The 17998-nt window shown below is 42.9% G+C and overlaps 2 protein-coding genes across 5 annotated transcripts in view; both read left to right on the top strand.

Annotated features, from left to right (window-relative positions):
- LOC309527296 (vomeronasal type-2 receptor 26-like) overlaps positions 1–17998 on the top strand; it is a 123966-nt gene that overhangs the window by 25033 nt on the left and 80935 nt on the right. The window contains exon 1 of one of the 4 annotated variants that reach the window (XM_082214020.1): positions 13293–13845. The exons of 2 other annotated variants lie outside the window; for them this stretch is intronic. In XM_082214020.1, the coding sequence (XP_082070146.1) occupies positions 13720–13845 (126 nt within the window). In that variant the 5' untranslated portion in view covers positions 13293–13719. Of the gene's footprint in view, positions 1–13292; positions 13846–17998 lie in introns of those variants that run through there. One more of the 4 variants, XM_082214016.1, reaches the window with a different exon arrangement.
- On the top strand, positions 2243–10476 carry LOC309527555 (vomeronasal type-2 receptor 26-like; the record flags this gene model as incomplete). Its single annotated transcript, XM_082214382.1, has 4 exons — positions 2243–2602; positions 3766–4587; positions 6815–6941; positions 8290–10476. The coding sequence occupies 4 exons, from the start codon at positions 2243–2245 to the stop codon at positions 9201–9203; spliced, it is 2223 nt and encodes a 740-aa protein (XP_082070508.1). The 3' UTR covers positions 9204–10476.

Below are 17998 nucleotides of genomic sequence, written 5' to 3'. Positions count from 1 at the left end.
CATAAACCTGCTGTACAAAAAGAAGTGTGTTATAAATATCGGAAGCGTGGACTGAGAGATTTGGGGCAGGCAGGGATCCTTTCTGTGGGAGTTTTCCTTTTTGTACCGTTGCTTGAAGCTACTATATGAGTCCAGCTGCACTCCTAATGTCACTGCTGTCAGAAGAGTGTGTGACTCTTGCAGGCATAGCCAGGATGGTATTAGTGCTGCTGCTGCTGCTGCTATTTCTGCTGCTTATTCCCCATGGAGCCAGTGCGATGCTGAAAGCAAAATGTCCATTAAATATGGAAGAGGATCACGATCCATTGAATTATTTCAGGCCAGGTGACCACCTTATTGGTGGAGTCATAAATCAAGGACGTGTTCATATTTACCCACCTGACTTTTCCCAGGGCCCCAGAAACCATGTTATGAGGTAAGTGATTTATGTTACCCACCTTGCGTTCGCAATCACTGCTATTTGCCAGACAGCAACTGATTTCTGGCAATCCCTGATAAAGCCTCCTTTGCCCATCTATTGACTTAAAAAGAAGGTTTGGGGGTTTAAATTCACACTGAGCCCTTTGTATTTTGCAAACAGGGAGGTTAATTCTGAACCTCCTTTTGGGGCTTCAGTTTTTGGATTTACAAACCTCAGTTTGATGTATCAATTACTCAGTTTGTGGGTTGATTCCAAATGCAGGATTTTCACTGCAAACTTTTGCAAACTGACTGCAAAATTTAGCACCGGTTTCGAGGGAATCCCAGATTTTGAGGTGTAAAACTCTCACAATCTGCTGGGACAGAATGCAAGAATTTGGGAGCCATGCCCAATGATGCATTCTGGGGAAGAGCAGTGCATCAAGATAAGAGAGGGGACTGACTCCAACCCCGAAGAGGTTTGAAATCTTCAGTCAGGGAATTCCTGCAGGGAGAGAAAGAGAATAACTTGCAAGCAACTGAGATTTCTCTGCCTCTCCTTAAAAGCTAGGTAAGTGGGCAGGGGATATTGTTGGAACAACTTAACAAGTCCTGCTGAGTTTTGGAACAAGTGCTACTCATCATGAACTCCTGGATCTTGACCTCGTTCTCAGCCGTGATTTAATGTTGCTACTGTTGGAACGTGGGTGGCGCTGTGGTCTAAACCGCTGAGCCTTGGGCTTACAGATCAAAAGGTTGGCAGTTCGAATCCCTGCGATGGGATGAGCTCCCGTTGCTCTGTCCCAGCTCCTGCCAACCTAGCAGTTCGAAAGCACCCCAAAAAGTGCAAGTAGATAAATAGGTACTGCTCCAGCGGGAAGGTAAACGGCGTTTCCGTGCGCTGCTCTGGTTCGCCAGAAGCAGCTTAGTCATGCTGGCCACATGAACCGGAAAAACTGGCTGCGGACAAACGCTGGCTCCCTTGGCCTGTAAAGTGAGATGAGCACTGCAATGCAACCCCAGAGTCGTTCACGACTGGACTTAACTGTCAGGGGTCCCTTTACCTTTACCTTTACTGTTGGACATTTCCTTCTTCTGTGCTTCTAGTTAATGCATGCGCTACTTGAAACCACACAAGGCCACGGCTTGTCTAGCAACCTAGCTAGGGGTTGTTTGTAGCCACTATTCTAGATTCAGGTAGATAGCTGTGTTGGTCTGACACAGTCAAAATTAAAAAAATAAAAAATTGTCCAGTAGCACCTTATAGACCAACTAAGTTTGTTCTGGATATAAGCTTTTGTGTGCGTGCACACTTCTTCAGATACCACTATGTTTCTCTTAACTCGGCCCACCAATCTCAGAGATTTGGATTCCTGTCCTCTGCGGACAAAATGTCTGCTATTTCTCTCTTTTGTTCCTTCTCATCCTGTAAATAGTTCCTGTCAAGTCTCTAAGCTCCAGAAACTGTAAGTTATCATTCCAATCAAATTCACCCAAGCTGCAAGCTCACCTCAAAAAATATTCATTTCCTTGTTGGAGCGCCTGGACAAGATTGTAGTCCTTCAAAGCTTGGCCCGTTAGATATAAAACTAGTAGATTCTTCTTAGGTTCTTATAGAACAATGAGTATGACATGTTGTCTTCATTAAATGGTAAGGGGACAGCTGAAACAAATGTTTATTTATTCATTTATTCAGTTTGTGGGTTGATTCCAAATGCAGGATTTTCACTGCAAACTTTTGCAAACTGACTGCAAAATTTAGCACCGGTTTCGAGGGAATCCCAGATTTTGAGGTGTAAAACTCTCACAATCTGCTGGGACAGAATGCAAGAATTTGGGAGCCATGCCCAATGATGCATTCTGGGGAAGAGCAGTGCATCAAGATGCATTAATTCATTTTTATTCATTTATTCATTGTTTATTCATTTGCAGTTTAACATCAGAGAACCCCTCTCCCACTCTGTCCCCCTTATTTGCCATCCAAGAGATCAACCAGAATCCTAAGCTTTTACCCAATGTCACCCTGGGCTACAGCATCTACGAGGCCGCTTTTGATGTCGGAACAACAGCTGATGCTCTGCTAGACAGCATTTCAAGCCACAGCTGTGGAAGACAGAGTAATGTTATAGCAGTTTTTGAAGCAACTACTTCTGAAATTGCCAGCCAGATTTCAAGCATGTTGGGCATCTACAAAATGCCCCAGGTAGGACTTTGGAGGGGATTGGAGACCAGCTATGTTTTCTTCCTCTTTTCTATATCTCCACCAGTGTTGAGAAACCCCTCCACCCCTCCAGAGGTTTCTGAACTACAAAGCCAGCCATTCCTGGCCATTCGCCATGCTTGTGGGGACTGATGGTAGTTGTAGTTCAGCAACATCCTGAGGACCAAATTTTCCCCATCCCTGATCTCCAGGGAACAGAAATCACAAGCACCCAAAAAGACAGATCATAGAAAGAATGTCACATTTTAAGAAAGTGGGAACTGATTTGGAAAGCCCTGAGTCTCTTTCTCTCACCTCATCAGACTGGGTAGGAAAAACTAGTATCATAGTTCAACATACAGTGGTACCTCAGGTTAAGAACATAATTCATTCTGGAGGTCTTTTCTTAACCTGAAACTGTTCTTAACCTGAAGCACCACTTTAGCTACCACTCCTGCTGCCGCCGCACGATTTCTGTTCTCATCCTGAAGCAAAGTTCTTAACCCGAGGTACTATTTCTGGGTTAGCGGAGTCTGTAACCTTAAGCTTATGTAACCCGAGGTACCACTGTAGCCCTTGCTCCCCAGGAGTTTTTTTCCACAGGCGGACCAGTGGCTGTCCAGAAGCTAACTGAGCATGGAGGTTAAGGGGCCTGCAGTCCTGCAGACTGTGTGGCTGTTTAGCCTCTGCCTCTCATTCTTGGAAGTGGCCCATTGCGATTCTAGGAAGAGGTTGGAATGCCATGACCCCTGAAAGCCCCAGATGCCCTATTCTGCCTCAATATTCATTGGAGCCACTTCCTTCTCTGTGAGCTCCAGATTCTCCACCAGAGGCATGAAATGCTTCCCAGAAGCAACTGGCTAGCCACTGTGAGAACAGGATGCTGGATTAGATGTCACATGAGCGATGGCCTGATCATGTGACAGGGCCCTTATTTTGTATTCCTTATTTTGTATTGCCCTGCTCTGCCGCAGTGTCCATTAGAGCGACTTCCTTCTCTTTAAGCTCCAGGTCTTCTTCTGAACAGGATTCCTCCATCAAAGGCATTGCATACATCCAGAAGCATCTGGTTAGCTACTGTGAGAAGATGGGCCTTTGGCCTGGTCATGCGGCAGGGCCCTGCTTGTGTATTCCTGAAAACTTGACACCAATCCTTTTCTTACTAGATCAGTTTTGGCTCGGCTGCTCAGGATCTGAATGAGAAAACCCATTTCCCTTTTGTCTACCGGATAGTCCCCAAAGAAGAAACCCAGTACATGGGGATTGTCAAGTTGCTGCTCCATTTTAGGTGGACATGGGTTGGTCTCTTTGTTCCAGACAACGACAATGGAGAAAAGTTCCTGAGTGTTTTCACACCTCTGCTGATTCGCAGTGGGATTTGTGTGGCTTTCTTGGAAAAAATCCCTTTTTTCATTGTGGGTATGTCATCCTTACATTGTAAACCTTCTGTCCTGAAACAAGTCAAGGTGTTCATTTACTATGGAGACTCTGAATATGGAGTTTATGTGATCATCTACTTACGAAACTTTCATGAATTGAGGAAATCTCAGGGGATCGTCTGGATCACAACAGACATTCCGAGTGTTGATGAGACGTCGTTTGGTGCTGTGGCTTCCTTCCAGCCTGCCCATGGTTCTCTAGCCTTTATAATGAATACCAAGAAAAGGACAGAACATGGCTACAATACTCGACTGTCTTCTGAACCTAAAGTTACAGTTGCACAGGTTTGGCAGAGAACATTCAATTGTTCATGTTCAAATGACGTGTTGTCTATGGAGGGTTGGACAAGATGCATAGAAAAGGAACAGCTGGAAACTTTGCCCCAGAAAGTGGTTGAGGGAATCTGGTCTCAAGATCGTTACAGCATTTACTACGGTATCCAACTTGTGGCTCAGGCTATAAATGCTGCATATTCATCCAGATCCAAATGGATGCTAATGGTGGGTGGAAGAGACAGATTGGAACTTCAACGGCTGCAGCCATGGCAGGTCTGTCCTCTCCCCTTTTTGCCATCTGTTTTCCGTCATTGGAATTCTTTTTGGAGTCTATATCTTTTATAGTTTATCTCATTGTGGTCATATGTCCTGTCCTTCACAAAATAGGGTATAATAAATTGTTAAGGAGCATTCTCTCACATTGATATTTAATATAATTATTTCATAAAATGTATATATCGCCTGACTGCTGAAAAAACCTCAAAATAGTTTACAAAAAAAGTTAAAGCAATAAAATTCTCACAAAGAAATGTAACACCCTAATTTGAAAGATATAGAAAGTTGAAATCACAATTGTTGTTGTTGTTTAGTTGTTTAGTCGTGTCCGACTCTTTGTGACCCCATGGACCAGAGCACACCAGGCCCTCCTGTCTTTGTACAAAATGTTCCTTTCATATCTCCAATTTCCTTGAACAGATCTCTGCTTTTTCCCATTCTATTGTTTTCCTCTATTTCTTTGCATTACCTGTTTAAGAAGGCCCTCTTGCCTCTCCTGGCTATTTTTCGGAAATCTGCATTCAATTTCCTGTATCTTTCACTACCTCCCTCGCATTTTGCTTGCCTTCTCTCCCCCACTATTTGTAAGGCCTCACTATTTGTAAGAAATCACAATAGGATAGATTAAAGCAGATCAAAATGCATGCAAGCTTTCTAGAGTTCCAATGTGTTTTCCCGGCCATGTCCTCAACATACAGTATGTTTATTTCAGTCTTATCCCCCAAGAGGATTTAAAACCTCATAAAGGACCTGTTATAATGACCCGAAAGTCATCAAATATGGCTGATAGGAGTTCAGTTCAAATTGGTATGATGTCTGGAACATTTCTCAATTATCAAAGAAAAACCATGTCCTACAAAATATTTTACTTCGGAAAAGGATTTAATAAATCAAATGCCCAGGAAACATCCTGCAATTGTTTTGCAATTATATATTTTACTATCATCTGCAATGGAGTTTGCACCTAAGCCTGTAGTTCCCACACGCAAGCCCCGTATCATGTTTTCTAAATGCTGGTGTTTTCTCTGCCATTCCAGCTTCACCCTTTCTTAAAAGCAATCCAGCTTTCCAATTCATCCATAGGAGGGATGTATTTTGATAAGAATGGGGAGCTGACTGCCAACTTTGATATCATGAACTCAGTCGTGTTTCGCAATGGATCTAGCAGCAGAATGAAAGTTGGGAGCATCAAGAAACACCCCTCCTCTGACATAAAATTAACCATTAATCCAGAAGCCATTTTGTGGCCTGGGAAATTCAGCAAGGTTATTGCAATTATTTATTTATTGCATTTATATCCTTTCAGAATTCATGCCCATGTCTATTTCTATGGAAACCTTGGATCCTTGGAAATCTTCCAGACACACTGGAAGATTCCGGAACACTTCTGTTAGCATCTATAAGCTTCTATGGCTTCTTTAAGCTTCAGTGGCTTCTGAACTTCTGAAACGCCATTATACCTGACATATGCCACATTTTCTCTATGGAGCTCAACATGCTATATATGGTTTCCTGCCTCTTCATTTTACCCCCTCAACAACCCTGTGAAGTAGGACAGATTGAGAGGAAGTGAACAGCCCAAAATCACCCAGGAAGGTTCATGGCTGCATGGGAATTGGAACCTTAGTCACCTGGGTTCTTGTCCACCCCTTTAACCACTCCACCACACTGGCTGCAGTTCCCTTGTGGTGACATCTGCTAAGTTCGGATAACCCTAAGATGGCTCTTACCAGGGTGACCGCCACTTCCCAGATGTCTGCATCACTGCTGTTTTCCTTGTCCTCTCTGTTTTGCATAGCAATTCAGTTGGAGAGGGGCAAAGAGAGGAGAGGCTGTCTTTGCACTTTTCCTTGTTCATCCACTCAGAGGGGGAGTTGAAAATTCATCAATGGGCCCAAAGTTGACAGTGGGGCCGTAGCTGCCATGTGGGCTTTAACAGCTGCCCAGTAATGCCGACTGCTTATAAAAACACAGAAACACATATCATAATATCAAACAGAAGCAATAAAAGGAAATAGAGAGTTTAATTAGTTAACCTTTTCTAAATCCCATTATGCTTTTTAAAGATGAAACTTTATGTCAGAAACAAGACGATTTCTGCACAGATCAACAAAATTCCTATTTTTAAGCTTTCTAACCTGGCCTCAGAATTCTAAAAAAGATTATTATTTGATGTCTGCAATTTATGCTGATCTCTGTTGATGCTCCCTCTCCTTGTTTTTAGGTCGTGCCTCGTTCAAGATGCACCGAAAGCTGTCGCCCTGGATATGCCAGAGTGGCTAAGGAAGGAGAGCCCGTTTGCTGCTATGATTGTGCTCCTTGTGCGGAAGGGACCATCTCCATTCAGGAAGGTGGGTGACTGAGTGCTCTATGGGATACAGCTGTGGGCAGCCTGAGGATGCTGCTTCATCCACCATGGGGCCTGCTCATAAAAAAGTAAACCTAGAGTGAAAAACCAGGGTAGGATCAGCAGTTTGTAGGAACCTTCCTCTTTGCCAGATTTTTGCGGAAGAGCTGTGTGGTTGTTTGGGATTTCAGTGAGAGCACGGACTTTGAGAGGGGAAGTGTGTCTGAAGGATAGGGAGCGGATACTCGTTTATATATATAAGTAATCCTGTATTTGGGACGCGGGTGGTGCTGTGGATTAAACCACAGAGCCTAGGACTTGCCAATCGGAAGGTCGGCGGTTCGAATCCCCGGGTTGGGGTGAGTTCCCGTTGCTCGGTCCCTGCTCCTGCCAACCTAGCAGTTCGAAAGCACGTCAAAGTGTAAGTAGATAAATAGGTACCGCTCCGGAGGGAAGGTAAACGGCATTTCCATGCGCTGCTCTGGTTCACCAGAAGTCTGGTTCACCAGAAGCTGTCTGCGGACAAACGTCGGCTCCCTCGGCCAGTAAAGCGAGATTTTTATACACAACTGATTATTCCTTAAGTTGTCAGCTGTTGCTTTAGTTTTCTGTGCACCACTTTTCATGTTAAGTAGCCTAGAATTGGAAGGATAAATGGATGAATGAAATCAAATCAAAACATGTGCAAACTTTCCTTATATAAGGAGAACACTCTGTAATCTGTTCTGTTTCTCCAAAATGGAAGCAAATCTGATGATGCCTACATGATGCCCACATCAGACTAAAATGTTCAAAAATGGCTTAAGAATGCCATTTTAATTCTGTGCTGGATATACAGTGGTGCCTCGCAAGACGAAATTAATTCGTTCCGCAAGTTTTTTCGTCTTGTGGTTTTTTTCGTCTTGCGAAGCACAGTGTCGGAAAAGTTTTGGAAAAGCTTCAAAAATCACCAGTCTTCAAAAACCTCAAAAAAGGCTACCACAACGCATGCTATGAGTTGCTCCTCGAAGTCAAGTCGCAACTGTATTAACGGTTTTAAGAAAAAGGAAACAAACTTGCAAGACGTTTCTGTCTTGCGAAGCAAGCCCATAGGGAAAATCGTCTTGCGAAGCAACTCAAAAAACTAAAAACCCTTTCGTTTTGCGAGTTTTCCGTCTTGCGAGGCATTCATCTTGCAAGGTACCACTGTAGTACTATTCAAGCAAATCCTGTCATAAGCCAGGGAAATGTTGTCCCGCTCTGATTTCCTGACCTTTCCCACTTTGTTGTATTATCCCATTGTATTGCAACACAGACAGGTATGGATGTAAGAATTTTGTTAGTAATTCTGAAGTCATTCTTCTTCTCTTCAGATGCAAAGCATTGCACCAAATGCCCAGAAGATCAGCATGCAAATCAAGCAAGAGACAAATGTGTCCCCAAGATTATAACATTTCTCACTTATGGAGAACCCTTGGGGATTGTCCTGGTTTCCTTTGCTCTCTTCTTGTGCTTAACCACTGGTGTTGTCCTAGGAATCTTCGTTAAATACATGGAAACTCCCATAGTCAAAGCTAACAATCGAGACTTATCCTATATCCTCCTTATCTCCCTCCTGCTTTCCTTTTTGTCCTCCTTCCTGTTCATCGGCCGGCCAAGCAAAGTGACTTGCCTCCTCCGACAAACAGCCTTCAGCATCATCTTCTCAGTTGCCGTCTCTTCTGTTTTGGCAAAAACCATCACTGTGGTGCTGGCCTTCTTGGCCACAAAGCCAGGGAACAAGGTGAGGAGATGGCTGGGGAAGAGTCTAGCCAACTCCATTGTCCTTTCCTGTTCCAGTATGCAGGTTGTCATCTGCACCACCTGGCTTGGATTCTCCCCACCCTTCCCAGACTCCGACATGCACTCCCAAGCTGCAGAGATCATCATTCTATGCAATGAAGGATCTGTTGCCATGTTCTACACTGTCCTTGGCTACATGGGTTTCCTGGCTGCCATCTGCTTCACGGTGGCTTTTCTAGCCAGGAAGCTGCCTGGGGCCTTCAATGAAGCTAAGCTGATCACCTTCAGCATGCTGGTCTTCTGCAGTGTTTGGGTGTCCTTTGTGCCCACCTACCTGAGCACAAAAGGGAAGTTCATGGTAGCTGTGCAGGTCTTCTCTATGTTGGCCTCCAGTGCTGGGCTTCTGGGCTGCATCTTCATTCCCAAGTGCTACATTATCATACTCAGGCCTGATCTGAACACAAAGGAACATCTAACTACAAAAAGTGAAGGCGGTAGTGTCTGATTCTTAGCTTCTTTGATGATTCTTAGCTTCACATAATATACCACGTTGTTCAAGTGGAACCAAGTCTGGTGTCAGAATGCTGTTAGCGGCTTTCGGCTGGTTGCCTAGGAAAGTATAAAGGCAATTAAAGGTTTCTTGCAGTCTTGCTCCTGCCCCAAAGATTTCAGGATGATTTGCAGATGTCAGGAATTGAACCCAAGGCCTTCAGCATGTATATAGTCCATGTTCTGCTGTGCCCCTATATTATTGTTTCATCCATCTAATTCATTTTTGCTCTCTAGACAACTGTAACCTTTGGTAAAAGATACCACAGCCCCCATGAAGTTGAATCCTGACAAGACAGAGGTACTGTTTTTGGGAGATGGGGGCGGGCATGGGGGACCTCCTGGTCTTGAATGGGGCAACCGTGCCCCTGAAGGACCTGGTGCTCCTAAAGGACCAGGTGCTCAGGTGAGTCATTTTGGACTCACAGGTGTCCATAGAGGCACAGGTTAACTCTGCCTACCAGCTCCATATGGTATGCCAGCTATGACCTTACCTGCCCACAAACTGTTCACCAGAGTGGTGCATGCTCTGGTTATCTCCACCAGGTGCATAAAACAGTGATTCTAAAGGAACTTCACTGGCTCCCAGTACATTTCCGAGCACAATTCAAAGTGTTGGTGCTGACCTTTAAAGCCCTAATTAAGATCATCGCACCCAGAAGTCCAGACACGGGAAGTCACCTAAATATGTTTCATTTGGCATTTGAATAATTGGCTCCTTTTTTAGTGGTATAATTTGGTTTGTGATAATGTGATTGTCATTGGATTACAGTGGTACCTCGGGTTAAGTACTTAATTCATTCTGGAGGTCTGTTCTTTACCTGAAACTGTTCTTAACCTGAAGCACCACTTTAGCTAATGGGGCCTCCTGCTGCTGCCACGCACGATTTCTGTTCTCATCCTGAAGCAAAGTTCTTAACCTGAGGTACTATTTCTGGGTTAGCGGAGTCTGTAACCTGAAGCATGTGTAACCTGAAGCGTATGTAATCTGAGGTACCACTGTACTGTAATTGAAAATTAATAAAAAATATTATATACAATTAGCTATGCCTCCCAGAATGTACACTTATCTCTCTCTCTCACACACACAGCTATTTATGCTCCTGCATGTATGGAAAAGGACCACTGTCTCCTGTCTGCACTTAGGGAGTGAGAGAATTTATCTCAAGAATGTCTTTCCCCAGGAGAAATGGGCAATGCAACCTAAAACACTTAATATGTTAGATACAGTAAGGCAACAGAAAGGTTTTCACAACTTTTTCAAAAAAAAGTTTAAAAGAGAGGTTGATATATATATATGCATGCTTAATCATTATTGGCATTTTAATCCTGCTCCACAAGTAAGCTCCCAAGATTGACTCACAAATATCGAGAAGGCAGATCCTGCCCTCAGCTCACAATCTAAGAGACACAACACAAAAGTGGTCTGGGAAGGGAAAAGGGAACAGCAAGTTCAGGCACCCATTCCTAGTCTCTCAGGAGAGACATGTAGTCTCATCTCTCCTTTACCCTGATGAAACAGCTGCTGAATAAGTCCACTTATTAGGAATAACAAGTGCTCATAAACTTAGGTTATTTATGTTTCAAAGACCACTTGGACTTCGGCGCCTAACAAGCTCATCAGCTGCATATTCCTGCGTTGCAGAAGTGTATACCACATGATCCTCAGGGGCCCTTCCAACTCTACGATTCCTCAGTTCTATTGCAAGCGTTACAGTCCCATCAGAAGATCCTAGAGGAATAGAACACCAGGTTCATCCAGCAGGATCATCCGGAACATCTGATGATCCTTCAGTCTTTTTCAATTTCACATGAGCTGTCTTGTGAGCGGCAAGGACACCTGAAGGAATGTCCTCCCAACCCTTTTTGGCTGCAATCTAATAGCCGCTTATTGGGAGGAGGCCCCACAAAACTGAATGGGAATACTGAGTAGAGATGCTAGGATTGCACTGTTGACTTCACAGGAAACTTTTACCCATACACAGATTGACAGGCCCATCAGTGAGTTCTTACAAAAAAACAATTTCCCCAGTGGTTCAAAGAGCAATAGAACCTCAACAGCTGAAGGCCTCATTCGCAAGCAGTGGGAGTCACTTCAGAAGGTTCCACATCTTCAAGAATCTCCCCCAAACTCCACTAACAGCTGCAGTAAAACACACTGTTCTTGAATGTATAATGGATCATTACATACTGGACTCTATAGATAACATTTATGTGAATAGCCTTCCTCAGCCCAACTATGTATGATTGAAATTCTTCCAGGGAAAGGGCATTCTTCAAGGTCTCTAACAGAGTTCTCTGTCCTGACTCTTCCAACACTCAGCGTCATTGGAAGCTGAATTGAATTAGAATTGAATCTCTAGTTGGCTGTTACTACATACCTGTATATTACTAAGCTAAGGCCATATATTATTGCTACTATATAAAGCCAATTGACCACTCAGATGGTTGGGTTGTCTCATGAACCCGAACTTCTATTAGCTCAAGTGAGTATCTCATGACTTATCTCTGTGTTAGAGACCTCCACTGGATGCCAATGAATCTATAGTTCTGAGGCAGTGTGGTGTAGTGATCAGGGAGTTGGACAGGAGCCTAGGACACAAGGGTTTAAATTCCCGTCTAAAGTCCAAACTTCTAGTATTATTACTGGGAGGGATGAAATTTTTTGCTATCCATATTATTCACACCATGCAGGAATTTATAAATGTCTAACAAGTCCTGCCTTGCTGGTCTTGGTCCATCATAGCTATTCTGTAGTTTCTTGGACTTTACTGAAGTTAATGTTTCCTCAAGTTTAGCAGGGCCCAGATTGAGAGTCCCATCTTTGAGTTCTCACAAACACGTTTTGCTTTGGCTCTGCAGCTGCCCATTGAGTCCCACACCAATTCCAGGGATTTGCAGAGCAGGTGGACATTCTTAACTTGATAATTATAAAAATCATGATAATTTACATACTCCAGGGATTTCGCCAATGGTGGCCTTGGAGTCCACAAATCACATAAGCATCAGAATCACAGGCAGAATCAGATAACTTATTGTCACAAGCCTGAAAGAAGAACCGGGTCATAAATATCAGAAGCCTGACCTGAGAGATTTGGGGCTGGCAGGGCTTGTTTCTATGGGAGGTTTCCTTTTTCTGCCTCTGCTTCTGAAGCTACTGTAGGAGTCCAGCTGTGCTTCTAATGTAACTGCTGTCACAAGTGTATGACTCTTGCAGGCATAGCCAAGATGATATTAGTGCTGCTGCTATTTGTGCTGCTTATGCCCCATGGAGCCTGTGGGATGCTGAAAGCCAAATGCCCATTGAACCTAAATGAGGAAAGTGATCCGCTGAATTATTTCAGGCCAGGAGACCACCTCATTAGTGGGGTCATATTACCAAGAGCTTATAGAACTTACCCATTCAAGTTCTCTATCCCTCCCAAAAACACTGTTATGACGTAAGTGACTTTATGTTACCCAGCCTTCATTCACATTTATGGCTGTTTGTCAGAGACACCATTTAATATCTGGCCATCCCTGATAAAAACCTTCTCTCTCCTTTGCCCCTCTATTGCCTTTGGAAGAAGATTTGGGGATTGAGAATCAGCAACAAAGTACCTAGTGACCCCTTGGCATCCTGCTAACAGAGAGGCTAATTCTGAACCGTTTCACTATTTTGGAGTTTCATTAATACAAAGCACAGTTGATCATCTCATGTCTCATTTTGTATTCTTATGCAAAAAGTGTGTTTCTACCTAGTCAAGTATAAAATGCCTTTGACAGCTTCCCCTATTCCTGTATTCCAAAGAGAACTGTCTAACTTAAAAGTCCCAGGGTGTATTTGGATTACATTGTATCTTAAGTAAGTATTAAATGCACTGTGCAATCTTGCATTTGTGGATCAAAGAAAGTGTAAAAATCAGAATGTAAGGATACCACCTTCTTCCCTTTAAACTCTATGGAACGTTCAAATCAGTATAGGAATCTTACTAGGTAGTTCCATCACCCTCAGAAGTTAAGGTGGGTAGCCCAGAAGAGGGCATTTCTCTCTTTCATATCTTCTCATCCTCTAAATAGATCCTGACAAGTCTCTGCACTTAAGAAACTCTAAGTGATCATTTCAATCTAATTCACCCCAGATCAAGCTCCACTAAATGCTACTCCTTTCTTTCTTGGTGGATCTGGGTAAGATTCTGCTCCTTCCTAGCTGCAGAGTTTGGCCCGTTAGATATAAAAGTAGCAGGCTCTTCTGATATTCTTACAGAGCAAGGAGTGTTGCAAGTTGTTTTCATTTAATGGGGAATAGGAGGCTAAAATGATTTTTCGTGTATTCATTTATTTGCAGTTGGTCAGCATGGGACACCACACCAGTCCTCTCCATCTTGTTTGCAACCCAGGAGATCACCCGGCATCTTAAGCATTTAGCCAATGTCACCCTGGGCTATAGCATCTATGAGGCTGCTTTTGATGTCAGGACAACTGCCGATGCCATGCTAGGCAGTATTCCAAACTACAGCTGTGGAAGACAGAATAACGTGTTGGCTGTTTTTGAAGCAACTTCTTCTGAAATCCCCAGCCAGATTTCAAGCATGTTAGGCATCTACAAAATGGCACAGGTAGGAATTGGAAGAGAAGAGATCAATTATGCTTCATTCCTCTTTGCTGTCTCTCCAGCAGTGGTGAGGAACCCCTTCATGCCCCAGAAGTTTCTAAACTACAAAGACAACCATTATTTGTAACCATGTTTGTGCAGACTGATGGGAGATGTGCTTCAGCAATATCCTAAGCACCTATTTTTCCAGGGAACACAAAAGAAAAGCACCCAAAAAGAGAAACCAAAGGGGGCGGGGAATCACATTTTAAGAATGTGGAAAGCGATTTAGAAAACCCTCCGCCTCTTTCTGTCTCCCTCCCCAGACTGTCATAGGAAGATGTATTAAAAAGTAGCCCCTGGCTGCTAATGAGTTCTTGTTTCTCAGGAAGACCAGTGGATGTCTGACAGCTAACTGAACATAGAGGTTTAAGTGCTTGCACTCCTTCAGACTGTGCAGCTGCCTAGCTTCTGCCTCTCATTCTGTGTAGTGGCACATTGCGACTGTAGGAAGAGGTTGGAGTGCCAAGACCCCTGAGGGCTCCAGATACTCTGTCTCAATGTCCATTGGAGCCACTTCCTTCTCTGTAAGCTCCAGGTCCTCTTCTGAACAGGATTAATCCATCAGAGGCATGGCAGACATCCTGTAAGCATCTGGTTATTTCAGCCTTTGGCCTGATCATGTGATGGGACCCTTCTTGTGTATTTCTGAAAACATGACACCAATCCTATTCTTACTAGATCAGTTTTGGCTCTGCTGCTCAGGATCTGAATGACAAAACTCAGTTCCCTTTTATCTACTGGATGATCCCCAAAGAAGAAACCCAGCACATGGGGATTGTCAAGTTGTTGTTGCATTTCGGGTGGACATGGATTGGTCTCTTTGTTCCAGACAATGACAATGGAGAAAGGTTCCTGAGTGCTTTCACACCTCCGCTGATCCACTGTGGGATTTGTGTTGCTTTCTTGGAAAAATTTCGGATTTTGACCCTGCGACAAATGTCATCCTTACATTGTAAAGCTTCGGACTTGAGAAAAGTCAAGGTGTTTGTTTATTATGGGGACTCTGAACATGGAATTTATCCAATCATGATTTTACAAAGCATTCCTCAAGTGAGGGAATATCAGGGTATAATCTGGATCACAACAGATCTTATGGACATTGACGATATGTTGTTTCGTAACATGCATTCTTTCCCACCTGCTCAAGGTTCTTTGTCCTTTGTAATGAATACCAAAAAAAGGAGAGAACATGGCTACTATACTCGACTATCATTTGCAACTGAATCTGCATCTGTACAGTTTTGGGAGAAAGCATTCAATTGTTCATGTTCAAAGGATGTGCTGCCCATGGTGGGTTGGACAAGATGCACAGAAAAAGAACTACAGGAAACTTTGTCCCAGAAGGAGATGGAGGCAATCTGGTCTCAAGACCGCTATAGCATTTACTACAGTGTCCAGTTTGTGGCTCAGGCCCTAAATGCTGCATATTCATCCAGATCCAAATTTGAACTTCAAGGACTGCAGCCATGGCAGGTCTGTCCTCTCCCCTTTTTTGCAAACACGTTGTCCATCTCTGGAATCCTTTTCAGATTGTATATTCTTTGAAGTTTATCTCATTGATTAAATATGTATTGGTTTCCTATGCCTTATCTTTAGTAGGACATATTAATAAGTTGTTTTTTATAATTGTTCATCTATTTTTGAGGTTCTAAGATACTTTGAAAATTGATTAAAATCATTTTTTTTAATAGATAACTTGGGAAAGTTAGGGGGACTTTCAAAGCACAAACTAAGCTATGAAAAATTTTTAAGGAGCGTTCTCTTACATAAAGATTAATTAATTACTATATTTATTGCATAATATTTGTATATTGCTTGACGCCTGAAACAAAACCTCAAAGCACTTTACAAAAAAAGTTAAAATAAAAAAATTATCACTGAAGAAAACCCTTATTTAAAACATAGAAAGTCGAAATGACAATAGGATAGCTTAAAACCAATTAAAAGGCATGCTAGCTTTCTACAATTGCCAAGTGCTTGCTAGGATGTGTCCTCTATATGTTTTTATTTGAGTCATATGTCCTGTGAATTTATAACCTGATAAAGGACCTGTTGTAGTGACCAAAAGGTCATCATTTAGCTGACCCAAGGCCTCTGCCTCAATGTCCTTGATTTAGGACAATTCTCATGAAATTGGTAAGATGTCTGGAACCTTCCTCAAAAATGAAAAACAAGACTACATCCCACAAAATATCCAACTTCAGGAAAGGATTTTCTCAATCATATACCCAGGAAACATCCTGCAACAACCCTGATATCATGTTTTCTAAATGCTGGCATTTTCTCTGCCATTCTAGCTTCACACTTTCTTGAAAGAAATTTGGCTTTCCAATTCATCCATAGGAGGGATGTATTCTGATCAGAATGGGGAGCTGACTGCCAACTTTGATATCATGAACTGGGTCGTATTTCCCAATAGATCTCACAGCAGAAAGAAAGTTGGGAGCATCAAGGGACAGGCATCTTCCTACATAAAATTCTCCATTAAACCAGAAGCCATTGTTTGGCCTGGGAGCTTCAGCGAGGTCATTGCATTCATTCATTCAGTCAGTCTTTCTTTCTTTCTTTATTTCATTGCATATATATCACTGGGGAACTTTTTTTTTTTTCTGTTGCATGAGATTTTTCGACTGTTCATATATGTTCTTTCAATGCTGATTTCAAATCTGAAATCGATTCTCATGTACATGCTATAGTTATCTTTCAATTTCCAACTTTTGCTGATATGTCATATTTACACTGGGGATAAGTGGACCGTGACACTTTGATCTACCCTAACCACATGGTAATTATTGTTATGCAAACTTATTTTTTCTTTATTTTTATAGTTTTGTAATCTAAATATTTGTATTTTTCAGATCGGACCATGGCTTCTTCAAGTAGACAAAAATGTGTAAACAAGCCTGGTGCCTTTTGTTATGTATGTGGCTGCTACAAACTTCCTCATCAAAGACACAAAAACACAAGCAGTGTTTGTGACGCGTGCCCATAAAAGCTATTTTGAAATTCCCCTGGGCAACCAACACAAGAAATGGGCTCCGCATATTGTTTGTCACAATTGTGAGGAAATGCTTAGAGACTGGACAAAAGCAAAACAGAAGAGTATGCCTTTTTGGGTTCCCATGATTTGGCGAGAACCCAAGGATCACACAAGTGACTGCTATTTTTGTTCCCCAGTGGTATCTATAAGCTGTTGTTATTCAGCAGCTTGGTAAAGCCTTTCTGTTGTCCAAGCAAGAAGTTGACCATTTTGAGATCCACACAGTTATGCTCCTCACCATGTTCATTTCCATCATCTTCAGAAGAGACAAAACTGGAATTGGGAGTTCCTCGGAGTGCAGGATAGGTCTAATTGCTGAAGGAATACTGGGATAGGTGACAGAATGTCGGTTTTTCTTGCCGATACCCTTCGTATTGACCAGACAAAATTAGCATGACAAAAGGCATCAGGCTTGTTTACACATTTTTGTCTACTTGAACTATTTGAACTATATATGGTTTTCTGCCTCTTCATTTAATCCTCACAACAACCCTGTGAAGTAGGATGGACTGAGAGGAAGTGACTGGCCCAAGGTCACCTAGGAAGCTTCATGGCTTCATGGGAATTTAACCCTTAGTCTCCCAGATTCTTGTCCAACCTTCTGACCACTATGGCACAACTGGCTCTGGTTCCTTTGCTGTGACATCTGTTACGTTCTGATAATATGCTGATAGGAGCCATTTTCAGGTTAACCCTAAGTAGGCCCTGTGCAGAGTGAGACCCACTCCTGATTGTGTAGAGCACTGCTGGTTTCCCTCTGTTTCACCCTCTCTGTTTTGCTTAGCAATTCAGATGGAGAGGGGCAAAGAGAGGAGAGGTTGCTCTTACGCTTGCATTTTCATCTATCCCTCTGAGTGGATGAAACAAAGACATCAATAGGCCAAAAGTTGGCAGTGTGGGCCTAGCTGCCATGTGGGCTTCATCAGCTGCCCAATAACGGCAACTGCTTATAAAAGCACAACAATACACACCATAGTATAGGGCTGCCATACCTCCGTCTTATCTCAGACACATCCAAGAATTGGGCTGCAGAAATGGCACCCAGGCAGCTTTTTGCTGAAACAGAAAACTGTAC

The sequence above is a fragment of the Podarcis vaucheri genome, assembly GCF_965113315.1.
Source record: "Podarcis vaucheri genome assembly, chromosome: 2".
NCBI lineage: Eukaryota > Metazoa > Chordata > Lepidosauria > Squamata > Lacertidae > Podarcis > Podarcis vaucheri.
The sequence above is the reverse complement of the archived record's forward strand: the minus strand, read 5'-3'. Positions and strand labels throughout refer to the sequence as shown.